Source organism: Tursiops truncatus, chromosome 5, assembly GCF_011762595.2.
Source record: "Tursiops truncatus isolate mTurTru1 chromosome 5, mTurTru1.mat.Y, whole genome shotgun sequence".
Lineage (NCBI taxonomy): Eukaryota > Metazoa > Chordata > Mammalia > Artiodactyla > Delphinidae > Tursiops > Tursiops truncatus.
The window spans coordinates 89,901,036-89,916,645 of NC_047038.1; the positions used below are offsets into that span (position 1 = coordinate 89,901,036).

General features: G+C 35.7%; 1 protein-coding gene across 4 annotated transcripts in view; it reads left to right on the forward strand.

The window, feature by feature from the left end:
• Positions 1–15,610, forward strand: part of MTHFD2L (methylenetetrahydrofolate dehydrogenase (NADP+ dependent) 2 like) — a 138,198-nt gene that overhangs the window by 17,761 nt on the left and 104,827 nt on the right. For 3 of the 4 annotated variants that reach the window (XR_012332033.1, XR_012332032.1, XM_019932716.3), the window contains exon 3: positions 363–485. The exons of the other annotated variant lie outside the window; for it this stretch is intronic. Coding sequence is in view for 1 of the 3 variants with exons in the window: in XM_019932716.3 (XP_019788275.2) it covers positions 363–485 (123 nt within the window). In the remaining 2 variants the exon portion in view is untranslated. The remainder of the gene's footprint in view (positions 1–362; positions 486–15,610) is intronic. 4 annotated transcript variants of the gene reach the window in all.

A 15,610-nucleotide genomic window follows, 5' to 3' on the forward strand; every position in this document is an offset into this window, starting at 1 on the left:
CTGTTTTTTTGCTTTAATCACATGATAAACCTGGCTAGTTCACTCTGCTGAACTTGGCCTAATAGTGGTGGTGGTGGCATTGGTATTCTTACTCTCTTCAAATCCACTAACAGTAGCTTATCACAGATGAGCGTGATTTGCTAAATGGGTTACTGGGCCAAAGAATGCATGTGAATCACGAGAAAGCATCTGTACCATTTGAAAATTCCCTCCTGATGGTGCTTAGAACATCATTTTTGTAGAAGGGCCTTTTCTTCCAGTGGGATAGGAGCAGAGGGAACCAATCACACATTGTGTAAGACACCATCAATGAAAAAACACATCTTTGTTAAAGTGACTTTCTGTACTTGTTTTTCTTCCAGGTATCTGTAGTGAGATCATTCTAAAACCTAAGGATGTTTCTCAGGAAGAACTTTTGGATATAACCAATCAATTGAACATGGACCCAAGAGTCAGTGGTATATTAGTTCAGTTGCCACTGCCAGGTACATAATGCTCTTCTATATGCCTGGTTTGGTTAGGAGCAAGGACATCTTTTCAACATTACATCATGACACTGCAAATAATTTATAAAATATGTTCAGAAGGGGACTAGCTATTATATTAGCATGCAGTAGGTGGCAATTTCTGAATGATGTTTACAATGACTGAAAACTGTGAAAGAAAAATTTAGGCTTTGGCAATACATCCAGTTCTTGTTTTGCACAATAGTGCAAAACCATGAAAATGGCTAAGTTGAAACTGGACAAAGCAAATCAATAAGAGAATAACAATTGTTCTGTGACCTTTAAAATGTTTTCTCAAAACACTAAAAACTCTCTTACTGTGGTTTATAAATATATAAGGAAATGAAAAATAGTAAAATTAATATTTATTCAGTACACTGTAATTTAAAACATTAGAAACATTGAGAATTAAAGTATTACTTCATTGCCAAAATCTTGTCAAGAGGAGTTTGAACAGTTACTTGCCTTCTTCTCATCATACGACTTATTATATGGAGCAGGCATCTTTTCTATGCCTTGGTGAATTGAACTGTCAAATTCTTTTTAAGTTTGGATCAACTTCCATCTTGTCCTTTGTCCTTTCAAAGTCATGAGATATCTCTGAGAGTTTCTTTAATGTGAAGTTTTGTTCTGGTGTCACTTCCTCTGGGGCGTTGTCATCCTTTTTGTCACAGTCACATTCCTCATTTATTTTGATCAGTTTGCCTTCACTAAGTTCTTATGGCTGCATAGTTACATTGCTCCAAAGGGCACGGTGTCAACATTCCTGGGTCATCCCCTATTTCTCGTACAACCCATTTACATTCAGTTAGAATCCTGTTGAAGTGACTTTATCTTGTTTTTTACATTCATGGCTCTTACCTTCTTGCTGGCCTAGGTCTCTTCTATCCTTACTTTGCTGTCATCATCTTCAGATCTTCTATTCACATCCAATTTCATTTCCAGCATCATCACGTTTTATTTCTTTGTTGCACTTTCATCTTTATGGGCTAATAGCCTCTTTTTTTTTTTTTTTTGCGGTACATGGGCCTCTCACTGTTGTGGCCTCTTCCGTTGCGGAGCACAGGCTCTGGACGCACAGGCTCAGCGGCCATGGCCCACGGGGCCAGCCACTCCGCGGCATGTGGGATCTTCCCGGACCGGGGCACGAACCCGCGTCCCCTGTATCGGCAGGCGGACTCTCAACCACTGCGCCACCAGGGAAGCCCTAATAGCCTCTTTTGATTACTCACTTTTGTGAAATGTCAAGTGAGTTTATCACTGGAACACAAGGAAGCAACATGATTTGCTGTCTGCGTTTGAACTGAATAACAGATGTGCAGTGACCAAGCACTGACAGACTTTGAAAGAAGTGACATGTTAGTCACTGATCATGATGCTCATCTGTTATTTACATAGTGATTTTTGGACCAAAGAGCTAGCAGCTCTTATATAATTAGTCACAGTTAATATGCCATGATAACTGAAATTTGAACTGTGTTGTTGGAAGGCTGCTGTTATTTGACTGAATTGTGGCTCTGAAATTTGTACATATTTCAATGAGCAAGGCAAGGACTGCCTGAATATTATAGATTACAGTAGTTTTGTGCAGTTTTGAGTTCTTCTGTAAGTTCTGACTTGCAGAAAGTAAAGCTGTATGATGCTATCACCTGGGATCTTTGTATGGTATTAATTTTTAATTTATCCAATGATATAACTTAATATCTTAGTATATGTTATAACATTTATGCTGTTTAAATTACACCCAAAATTCACATTTCTAATTCTTTTCTTCCAATATGGCTGCATTTAAAAAAAAATCAGAATGTTGGAAAGGATGTTAGAAGCTATCAAGGTTCCCCTCAAAATGCTTCTGACAGATAATACTATAGATTCATCATGTTAAAATTAGCATAGTGATTTATCCCTTACTTTTATAACTACAAAACGAATTCAACACATATAGCGTACTCATTTGATATCATAGGAAATTAAGGTCTAGAAAATATCAGGGGTATATTAACATCACAAATCTGTTTTTTTTGTTTGTTTGTTTTTTTGCCGTACGCGGGCCTCTCACTGTTGTGGCCTCTCCCGTTGCGGAGCACAGGCTCCGGATGCGCAGGCTCAGCGGCCATGGCCCACGGGGCCAGCCACTCTGCGGCATGTGGGATCTTCCCGGACCGGGGCACGAACCCGTGTCCCCTGCATCGGCAGGCGGACTCTCAACCACTGCGCCACCAGGGAAGCTCTGTCCAAAAATTTTGACATTGGGTTTAAACCCAGTTGTTTGGCTCATGCAAAGCAAGAATCTTTTTTTTTTTTTTTTGTACTGTGTTTGCCAAGCAATCTTCTTGTGGTGTGCAGTTTTTAAATTTCCCCCGCTTATATTTGTATTACATTCAAATCATTATAGAAAACATATCACATTTCCAAATATCTAGTTTGTCTTCAAAAATTAAATTCGTGTCTGTAGAAATTTTACCCCTTAATGGGCAATATTCCTTTTTGTTAAATTTATTAGCAGTTTGCCACTAGATGGCACTAGTGATCTGTCTGTACTAAAATAAATTGAGTCCTGTGTTCATTTTAGAAGGTGAGAAGCCTAGAGCCAAAGGAATGATAACAAATATTTGGATGCTTTGAGAGAGGGCAATTTTCTATCTAGCTGAAAAGAAAAGCCAATAATATACAAAATAACAGTGACTAAAATGTGTTACGTTAAGCATGTATTATGTCTTAGGCACTTCACATTAGTTGATTGGTTGGATCCTCACAATAACCCAATGGTGGTGGAGCTATTATTATATACTGATGGTGATGGTGGATTTAAGGTACAGAGTGGATGGATGGTGGATTTAAGGTACAGAGAGGTTAGGTAACTTCCTCTAAGATCACAGAGCTGGTAATTGAGCTGGGATGTGAGTCCAGGCAGACTGGTCCCTCATGCCATTACCGTTATGTTACCACCCCCACCAGCATGCCGTGTTAGCTAGTGGGTAATGTGTGCTTACTAGGTGACAGGTGTTCTTTTATATGGATGATTTTATTTAGTCCTCAAAACAGCCTTATGAGTAAGAATTACCTTCTTCATTTTACAGGTCAGGAGACTCTATTTTCCTTAACCTACATTATACTGGGTCATATAGTTTGTTGGTTACTAGAAAAAGTTGGATAAAGTAGGAAATCATAAAACAATGCGTTTTACCTTAAACATTGTATTATGACATAAAGTATTTATATATTAATTCATCAATCTTTTGATGTAGGTTGTTGGGGAGGAAAGTTTCCTCTTCCCTTCTAGGTTCTTCTGGCTGGTGACCTGAGATAGATTCACAGGAGAAAAACAAACAAAAGTTTAATAACATGTGTACTTGGGAGAGACCCAGGAAAACTGAGTGACTCGCCAAAATGGCTGAAGCTTTCACCTTAAATACGATCTTCAGCTAAAGACAAAAGATTCAGCTAAAGACAAAAGAAGATGTTGGGCGTAGTGGTTTGGGACTTCAAAGGGGAGGAAAGCAATTCACCTGGAGATGCAAAAGCAGATGTTTGCTGGGCCATGCAGGGGCATTGGGACACAGAGTGGGCTTTGATGTCTAGGTGCTGCTGGGTTTCCCCCAACACAACTAGTCCATTTTCTTTGCAGATATTTCTGGAGATACCTCTATTCTAGGAATAGGTCCTTTATCTAAATTCTTCAGGCAGCTAATGGGGAGGTAAAAACACAGACTTACTGAGTCTTCTGTTTCTTAAAAATAATCAGCCTAAAATAATCTTCATGCCAAAGAGAAATTTTGGGGTGGCAAATTGTGCTTCCCTACAAGATCCAAGTCTCTATGGAACCTACTGTTTGGAATTTTGTGTTATCTTCTGGCATTAATAATACCTATGAATCACTGCCTATAATTTTCAGTTTGAGATAAAACTAAGTGAAAATTCATCTATCTATGTATATTTTTAAATTTATTTTTATTTATTTTTGGCTGCATTGGGTCTTCACTGCTGAGCGCAGGCTTTCTCTAATTGCAGCGAGCGGGGGCTACTCTTTGTTGCAGTATGCAGACTTCTCATTGCAGTGGCTTCTCTTGTTGCGGAGCAAGGGCTCTAGGCGCATGGGCTTCAGTAGTTGCGGCTCACGGGCGTAGTTGCTCCGCGGCATGTGGGATCTTCCCGGACCAGGGCTTGAACCCGTGTCCCCTGCATTGGCAGGCGGATTCTTAACCACTGCACCACCAAGGAAGCCCCCCATCTATATTTTTAAAGTGTTTCCCAGTGTTCATGGTTGTCTTGTCCTTATCTAAGTCATTACTAATTCTTTTTAATTCTCGAGTCTTTTGAGAACATTCAACTTAGTCTTCATAGACATAACAACTGTTTGTTTGTACTGTTTTAATTAAATCACATAATTTACTGTGAAAGAACTGGCAAAAACAGGTTGAGAAATACACACACTTGTCTCTTGATTATCATGAAACTCTACTGGTAGGTGCAGGAGTTGTTTATTGATTACATTCTGATATTCTTTCAGCAAGCCCTGGGCATCAAACTGCATGCTTTAAGAAGACGTGGAAATCATTAGTCCTTTTGATAGGTTGTGTTGGGGAAGGGCAAATTTCCCCTCTGTCTCTCTTGAGTTCTGTGGCTGGACTACTACACAAGACAGATTAACAGGAGAAAAAGAAACAAACTTTAACTTATGCACATGGAGGTCCCACAGTCATGGGACCTAGGAAGTGGCCAAAGCAGGAAGCTTTTATACTTTTTAGACAAACAAACAATAAATTTGTGAGGAATTCACAGGACAAAGAAAATTAGGCTTTGGGTGCTTAATTAGTGAAGAATCTAAGCAGAGTTTGAGTTTGGGATGGTAAACTAAAGGAGTAACAAGTTTTGTTTATATAAGTTTCTCGCCCCAAATTCCCTATCTCTGGAAATCAGGGTGTTCTACCTTCAGATGCAAGGAGTGCACCTTTCATGAGAGATTTATTTCCTACTTTCAAGGAGACAGAGAGGAGGGTCAGAGTGTCCCTCTTACAATGGCTCTTTCTTAAGTAACCAATTCAAAATAACTAGTATGCCATTGAAGCGTATTTTGGCATGGCCTGCCCTGAGCCCCAACAGTTGGCTATGTGCAAGTGGAGTGAAGTAGCCTCTCTCCGGTACATGTCTTATAAGATTGTTATAATGAAACAATGAGCAAATGAACAAATGAAATGATTCTAGTCAATTACATCTCCAATTTTCCATCATTTTGTTAATAATCTGGATTCCAAGTTATTTCATGATTCGAAGTCGGAAATTATTTTTCACAATTAGGGCACTATGTTGAGCAAAAGAAATTCCAAATTAGAATTATAATTCTGGTGTTGGAATACAAGCTTGCATAAGGATTAAACAGAATGTGCAAGCAGTTTTCATGCATCTCATTTGGGTAAGAAACCAAAGAAATGAGAGAGAATTCTGTCCTATTTGAAGGTAATGAATCTATCACAGGCTTAAGCCCATGCTTTTGTTCAGGAGCTGTGTGACTTTGGTCTGGATTGAAAGTACTCAGGATAAAATTGTGTGTCCACAGTCACATGGTCTGACTGTTTGTCCTGTAACTGGTCCTACATCTAGGGAGAGATGAAACAATCATATGTGGATGCTTCCCTACTCCTTTCCTAACTGTGCATAGATTCTATCAGTATCAATAAGTGATCGTTTTGTCAAGGCCAGAATGATGTCTGCTATTTGTGTTGTATATATTTTTCTCCTAATTACGTATTATTTGCTCTTAGCTTTTATTGAGTTACATCTATTAAACTTACATTAAATATCATTTGTAGAGTATGTCAACTGAAGAAAAATGCACACTCTAGAAGTTGAGAGTTAAGTTTTATTTGGGGACATTACTGAGGACTGTAGCCTGGGAGACAGCCTCTCAGGTAGCTCTGAGAAACTACTCCAAAGAAGTAAGGAAGGAGCTAGGATATCTAGGAGTTTTTTCTGAAAAAAAAAAAAAAAAAGGTAGTTGAACATCAGAAGATTACTACTAATCACAAAAAACAGACATCTCAAGTTAATGATTTTAGTGATTTTCTATGTATGGGAAGATGCAAGAGTCTGGGCTCATTGAAATTATTCCTTAGATATGCATCTTAACTATCTAGGGTCAGTATCCAGAACACAGAATGTTTCCTGGTTTTCTCCATCCTGAATTACCCTCAGGGTACACTGTTAGGCAGGGGCTGGGGTGACTACAGTGGTTGATAGCTTGATGGTGGGCAACATTTGTTGTTGACTGGAATGGCAGGCAACATTCCCTTTCCACAAGTATGTGTCAGTTTGTAGTGTTAAACATAAGGTGGAATAATGGTCTTTAAAACTTGGGAACCAGTGACATTCTTTTTGGACTAAAGCAATGAAAGGGAAATGATAATGTCCACAAGCTTGAAGCACACTGGAAATTTGCTATAAATGTTTGTTGTCGGGTGGTACTTGGTACAGGGTGAATTTGGTTTAAAAGGGTTTAAATTATATGAATTATATGAAAGCATTCAGATGTAAGTCTAGGAAACAGCAATCATTCAATTAAATTTTAATGTGGTGTTTTACAACTGCTCCATGATAACTATTACTAGTATTAGTAATGGCGATTTTTATCATGTATTATTGCCAGACATTGTTATAAAGTGCTTTATATACAAGAAATCATTTAACACTCAGAACAACCCTTAACAGTAGGTACATTTTTTTTTTGATCTGTGGTTTATAGTTAAGGAAACTGAACTGAGAAACTTGTGTAAGGTCACAACAAGTGAGTAGCAGAGAAAAACCAGGAGACCCAATTATAGTATTCTTTCAATCATAATCACAGTCCCACAACTGAGACTGCAAGTCAAGCACCAAGAGAGGTGCTTAATCACCTTTTTGTATTTTCTTGCTTTCTAAGAAATCGACCTCTCGTCTGTTTCTGGGAACAAAATTATTAGGTAGAATGGGAAAACTTATTCTATCTTATCTATCTTTTTCTAAAATAGTTTTTCAAATATTTCCCTTCATTTATCTAGTTTGAAGCCTTTGAGGATTAACATCTTCCAATTTATGTAAGAGGATTGAACAGAGAAATCAGAATGAAATATAGGATTAAAGGATTAAATATGGAGAGGGCGAGTAAGAAAAGTGAGAATTCACGGTGTAGATATAACAAAGACAAAATTTTCTAGAATTTATTAGGCATAAAAATGTGGGTATTGACCTAATTAGTGCATGTAGATATGTATATTTGTCTAAAACTTGATTCTTCATTTGAAGAAAAAAGGTCTTGCTATAATTGCTCTTCTTGAGAGCTTATGGAATTTATGTATGCAGAATACTTTTTACTCTGTTTTTAATGTTCTTGACCAGAATGGGAAATTTTCATCACTCTGGACTCCTCAGTTTTTGTAGAGCTTCTTTTCTGTTTATTTCTAAATAATTTCTAAATTAGACTTGACCTTTGTTATAGCTCTCCCCCTTTCTTTATGGAGAAAAATGATTCCACATAGAGTATTTCATTGCTTTTTAGTAATATGTTTCTTCCACTAGACTATGAGTTACATCAAAGGAGGGGGAATTGGAGTCAACATTTTTATTCCACCTTGCATCATGGTAGACTCTTAGTGAATGTTATTGCTGGAATGAATGAACCCTATAGTTTCACAGCTATTGCTTTGTGTGTATGTGTGTCATTGAAGGTTCATCCTTCTACCTATTCTTCTACATCTAAGAGAGTAGTGTGTAAGTTCTGTCACTGATCAGGATTTGGTGAGGATCTTATACCCCCATACCCTTGAAGGCTTCCTAAGTGATAGTATTTACTATACAAAGGACATGCTAGGATAATGTACATTTTATTACTTGAATAGGACTTTAGCCTCTGACCTCTTAACTACATTGATTATCTTTCAAACATACTGGGACTGACTTCTTTCCAACTTTTAGGCCTTAGCTTAAATGCCACTGGCTCAGAGAGCCTTTCCCAGCCCATACCTTCTAAAATTACTTTAATCCTGTCAATTCCTATGTTAGATCTGCTTTTTTCTATGGCAGACAAACAAAGTACTCCAAATATCCACATATTCCCTTACATTTCCCAACTTCTCCTAGGTTGGGGCCATGTCACTTCTGGTTACTGGACTGTGAGGGAAAGTGACTTTTTTGAGCCACTTCTGGACTGAGATGGTTAAAAGCTATGTGGCCCCCATCCCCTCTCCCCCTTTTGTTGCAGTTATCATGAAAGCTACGTGTTATAGATGATTGCCAGTTATGAGAAGAAAGGAAGTGGGATTCTTAACAGAGGCTTACGTGAGTAAGAAATAAGTATCCTTTCATAAATGATTGGGATTTCAGATTAAAACACACACACACACACAAACACAAATGTGATGAAAACCATAAACACACAGATCTAAGAAGCTCAACGAACTCCAAGCCCATAAAATATGAAAAAACTATACCTAAAACACAAAAAACAAATTGTTCAAATGCAGTGTGATAGAAAAAAGTTTTCAAGCAACAAGAGGGGGGAAAATGTCACATTATATACAGAGAAACAAAAGGAAGGAAATAGAATTCTTGTCAAAAACAATGTAAGCAAGAAGACAGTGGAACACCTTGATTTTTAAAGTACTGAAAGAAAAAAAAACTATTGATCATGAATTCTATACTCAGTGAAAATATCTTTAAAAACCAAAGGCAAAAAAGCATTTTTTAGACATTTAGGAAGAGTAGAATCCAGACAGAGCTGAAAACAATCAACAGCACACCCACACTATAAAAAATGGAAGTCCTTCAGGCCGAAAGAAATGATACCAAATGAAAATATGTATCTAGCCAAAGGAATGAAGAACAATGGAAATGGTAGCTACATGAGTAAGTATATCTGACATTTTTCTTATTAGTCATATAATTTTAGAATATAATTGGTACTTATCCCCAAATAAAAAACAATTTAATGTGTGGTTTGCAACATGTACAACAATAGCACAAAAGTCAGGAAGGAAGAAGTGATAGGACATCATTGTTAGATTCTTATGCTGTATGTGAAGTGATATATCACTTGAGGGTAGACTGAAATAAGTTAAAGCTGCGTACTATAAAATCACAAGCAACTGCTAAAAAAACCCCACACAGCAAAGAGTTATAGATAATAAGCCAGTAAAAGAGATAACATCCAATAATTAAAAATGTTCAAATTATTCTAAAGGAAGAAAGAAAATGGGGGAATGATAGATTTAATCACATAAATGTAACGTTGTATATAATCCAATTAGATGTCAGAGGTTGTCAGATTGAATAAAAAACAAGACCCAACTATATGGTGCCTACAGAAAATAAATTTTAAGTATCAGGATCCAGAGAGGTTAAAAGAAAAAGGATGTAAAAGACACACTATATTAACATAAATCAAAAGAAAGCTGGAGTGGTTATGTTAATAGCAGGCAAAGTATATTTCAGAGCAATGGATACTACCAGGAATAAAGAAGGTCATTCCACAGCAATAAAGGAGTCAGTTTATCAAACAGAAATAGCAACCTCAATTGTTTATATACCTAAGAAGAAAGCATTAACAAAAACTAATAGAATTGTAAGGAAAATAGACAAATCCAAAATTATAATAATAGATTTTAGTACCTCTTTCTCAATAACTGAGAGAACAAGTGGAGAGAAAATCAGTAAGAACAAAGATTTGAAGTAGAATATCATCCAATTTGATCTAATCGACATTTACAGAACACTCTCCCTACAAACAACAGAATACACATTTTTTTTCAAGTTCACATAGAACATTTACCAAGAGATAACATATTCTAGGCTATAAAACAAATCTCAAATATAGAAGGATTTACATTACCTAAAGCATTTTCCCTCACCACAATGGAGTTAGATTAAAAATCACTAGCAGAAAAATATCTGGAAAATTCCCAAATATTTGGAAACTAAAGAACATCTAAATAACCCATGTGTCAAGTAAGAAAATAAAAGGGAAGTTAGAAATCACTTTTAACTTTTCAATGAAAATACAACATACCAAAATTTATGGTATGCCACTAAAAATTACTTAGGAGGAAATATATAGCACTAAACACCTATCTTAGAAAAGAAGAAAGGTCCCACATCAGTAACCTCAGCTCCCACCTTAAGATACTAGAAAAAGAAGAGCAAGTTAAAGACAAAGTAAGGACAAGAAAGGAAATAATAAAGATCAGGGCAGAAATTAATGAAATAGAAAACAAAAAAATAATGAAGAAAATAATGAAATGAAAGCTAGACTATCGGGAAAATGGAAGATACAAATTACCAATATCAGGAATGAGAAAAATAACATCACTATAGATTTTACAGATATCTGTATAGATTATACAGATATAGTGATAATAACATCACTATAGATTTTACAGATATAGATTTTACAGATATTATAAAAATAACATCACTATAGATTTTACAGATACAAATTACCAATATCAGGAATGAGAAAAATAACATCACTATAGATTTTACAGATACTTTACAGATATTACAGATATTACAGGATAAAAGGGAATATGTCAGACAACTTTATGCCAGTTAATTTGGCAAATTAGAGGAAATGGACTACTTTCTTGAAAGATACACACTGCCAAAGTGCACTCAAAAAGAAATAGGGGGCTTCCCTGGTGGTGCAGTGGTTGGGAGTCTGCCTGCTGATGCAGGGGACACAGGTTCGTGCCCCAGTCTGGGAAGATCCCACATGCCGCGGAGCAGCTAGGCCCGTGAGCCATGGCTGCTGAGCCTATGCATCCGGAGCCTGTGTTCCACTACGGGAGAAGCCACAACAGTGAGAGGCCTGTGTACCACAAAAAAAAAAGGAAGAAAAGAAATAGATAACCTGAATAACTCTTATTAAAAAATTGACTTTGTAGTGAAAATCTATTCCACAAACAAAGCTCCATGTTCAGATGGCTTTACTAGTGAAGTCTACCAAATATTTAAAGAAAAAATAATATTAAAGAGGAGGAAATACTTCCTAAGTCATTATATGAGACCACCATTACTCTGATACCAAAAAACAGGCAAAGACATTACAAGAAAGGAAAACCACAGAACAGAACCTTTCATGAACATAAATTAAAAAGGTATTAACAAAATTTAACGAATAAAATCCAACAATATATAAAAAGTATCATTCATCATGACCAAAATTCATCATGACTTTTATTACAGGAATGCAACATTGGTTTAACATTAGAAAATCAAACAATCAATCAAACAATTTCACCACATTAACAAACTAAAAATGGAAAATCATATGATTATCTCAATAAATAGATTAATTTTTTGGTAAAGTTCATTGATTCCTGATAAAAAGCTGTCATATAATAATAATAAAAGGGAACTTCCTCAAGCTGATAAGGGACACATATAAAAAATTCACAGATAACATCATAGTTCATTATGAAAGACAATATTTTCCTCTTATGATCAGGAAGAAATCAAGAATGTCCATTCTTATCATGTCTATTCTTGGAGATTTTAACCAACACAGAAGGCAAGGCAAGGAAAAGAAAATAAAAAGCAGATAACATGATTGTCTATGTAGAAAATCCAATGGAATCTAGAAAAATAAAAAGCTACTAATACTAATAAATGAGTTTAACAAGGTTGGAAGATACAAGATTAATATGCAAATATCAATCTCCATTCTATGTATTAGCATCAAATATCAGATACTAAGATGAAAAGAGACTTTTAAAATAGCATCAAAAATGTGAAATCATCAGGCATAAATTTGACAAAAGATGTGAGAACCTGTGCATTGAAAACTACAGAACATTCCTGAGAGAAATTAAAGAAGACCTAAATAAATCAATATATTATGTTCATGGGTTGGAAGACTAAATATTGTTAAGATGTCAGTTATCTTCAAATTAACTTGTAGATTCAAGGCAGTCCCAATTAAAATCCCAGCATACTTTTTTGTAGCAGTTGATAAACTGATTGTCAAATTCCTATAGAAATGCAAAGTACCTAGAATAATTAAAACAGCTTTGAAAATGAGTAATATTGTTGAAAGAGTAATACTTCCTGATTTTAAGACTAATCAAACGTCTCAAAATCAAAGGATACAAACTTTCAGTTATCAAATAAATGTCATGGCAATGTAATGCATAGCACAGTGACTAAGATTAATAATACTGTATGGCATATTTGAAAGTTCTTAAGAAAGTACATCTTAAAAGTCCTCATCATAAGAAAAAAAAATTGTGACTATATGTGTGAGGGATGTTAACTAGACTTATTGTGGTGATTATTTTGTAATATATGTAAATATTGAATCATTATGTTGTACATCTAAAACTAATATAATGTTATATGTCATTTATACCTCAATTAAAATTTGTTAAAAAGACTAATTATAAAGCTACAGTAATTAAGACAGAGTGGTATTGGAATCAGGATAGAGAAACATCAATGGGCAAAAATTGGAGGTCCACAAATAGATCCACACCTATATTAACAACTAATTTTTGACAAAGCTGGAAAGACAAATTAGTGCAGAAATGATGTGCTTTTCAATAATGGTGCTGGAACAATTGGATTGCATATGGATACGAAACAAGAACTTGATAAATTAGATTTCATCAAAATTTAAAACCACATGACACAGCAATCCCACTACTGGGCATATACCCTAAGAAAACGATAGCTCAAAAAGAGTCATGTACCACAATGTTCATTGCAGCACTATTTACAATAGCCAGGACATGGAAGCAACCTAAGCATCCATTGACAAATGAATGACTAAAGAAGATATGGCACATGTATACAATGGAATATTACTCAACCATAAGAAGAAATGAAATTGAGTTATTTGTAGTGAGGTGGATGGACCTAGAAACTATTATACAAAGTGAAGTAAGTCAGAAGGAGAAAAACAAATACTGTATGCTAACACACATATATGGAATCTAAAAAAAAAAAAAAAGGTTCTGAAGAACCTAGGGGCAGGACAGGAATAAAGACACAGAGGTGGAGAACGGTCTTGAGGACACGGGGAGGGGGAAGGGTAAGCTGGGAAGAAGTGAGAGAGTGGCATGGACATATGTACACTACCAAATGTAAAATAGCTAGTGGGAAGCAGCCGCATAGCACAGGGAGATCAGCTGGGTGCTTTGTGACCACCTAGAGGGGTGGGATAGGGAAGGTGGGAGGGAGACGCAAGAGGGAGGGGATATGGGGATATATGTATATATATAGCTGATTCACTTTGTTATAAAGCAGAAACTAACACACCATTGTAAAGGCATTATACTTCAATAAAGATGTTAAAAAAAATAAAATACAACTTCTGCTCTTCAAAAGATACTATTAAAAGAATGAGAAGATAAGGCAGACAAGAAAATATTTGCAGAGCATATATTGATAACATATGTATATGTGGAATATATGAAGCACTCTCAAAAATCAAGATCAAGAAAATGAAAACAACCCAATTAAACAAAGCCCAACTCTAGCCAGAATAACATAAATCCTCTTGTCCTTAAAGCAAGAAAAAACTGAACGAACAAAATCAATACTTTTCTTGACCCATCAGAGAACTGAGGTTGCAGGGCAAACCACCATACCAAAATCTGGAGAGATAAGAAAATCCAGAAAGTTGCAACCAAGATCTATTTACCTGTACAGAAGCTACTGGAACCATAAACTGATGGAAACAACGTAATTGGGAATTTTGATGAATTTCTGGAAGTAAAGTGTGTACTAGCATAAGAATGAGAAACTCCTGGGGGCGCTAGTCTTGGATGTAGCTTTCAACAAAAAAATGACAAGACATGCCAAAAGGCAAAGAAAAACAGTCTGAAGAAACCAAAAAGCATCAGAAGCAGATTCATATCTGACACAGATTTTGGAGTTATTAGGAAATTTAAGATAACTATGATTAATATATTAAGGCCTCTGGTGGAAAAAGTAGACAATATGCAAGAACAGATGGGTAATGAAAGCAGAGAGATGGAAACGCTAAGAAAGATTCAAAAAAATGCTGAAATCAAAAGCACTTTAACAAAAATGGAAATTGCATTGATGGTCTCAATTGTAGACTGGACATGGCCAAGAAAAGAATCAGTAAGCTTGAGAATATATAAGTAGAAACTTCTCAAATTGAAATGCAGAGAGGAAAACAAAAAAGACAGAAGAAAACTTCCAAGAACTATAGGACATTTTCAAAAGGTATAACATACACACAGTTGGAATACCAGGAGAAGAGAGAACAGGGCAGAAGAGATATTTGAAGTAATAATGGCTAAAACTTTTCAAAATTAATAACAGACACCAAACCATAAAGAATACCAAACAGGATAAATACCAAAAATCATTAAAAGATTTGAACAGATACTTAACCAAAGAAGAAATACAAATGATAAATAAGGACATAAGTAGATACTCAACATCTGTAGTCATTAGAGAAACTTGAATGGAAACTATAATAAGATACTACTACACACCTATTAGAATGGCTGATATTAGAACTACAACTGACAATACCATATATTGGTGAGGATGTGTTGCCGGTAGGAATGCAAAGTGGTACACTTTGAAAAATAGTTTGGCAGTGTCCTAAAAATTTACATATATATATTTATTATATGGTCCATCCATTCCATGTCTATGTATTTACTTAAAGAAAAAAGATATATGTGTCAATATAAAGACTTGTATATGCATGTTCATAGAAGTATGATTTGCAATAGCCAAAAGCTATAAACAACTCAAATAGGCATCAACAGGTGAATAGATATTAACTGTGGTTTATCTATACAATGGACTATTACCCAGCAGTAAAAAAAGGAATGAAATATTGATGTGAACTCCAGCTTGGGTGAATATCAAGATAATTATGCTGAGTGAAATTATCCATACAAATAAGAGTACGTACTCTGTGGTTCTATTTATATAAAATTTTATGTAATACAAACCGATGTATAGCGACAGAAAGCAGATCAGTGGTTATTAGTCTGCTTGGGCTGCTATACCAAAATATCATAGACTGGCTGCCTTAAATAACAAAAATTTATTTTCTCATAGTTCTGGAGCCTGTCTGAGATCAGGGTGCCAGC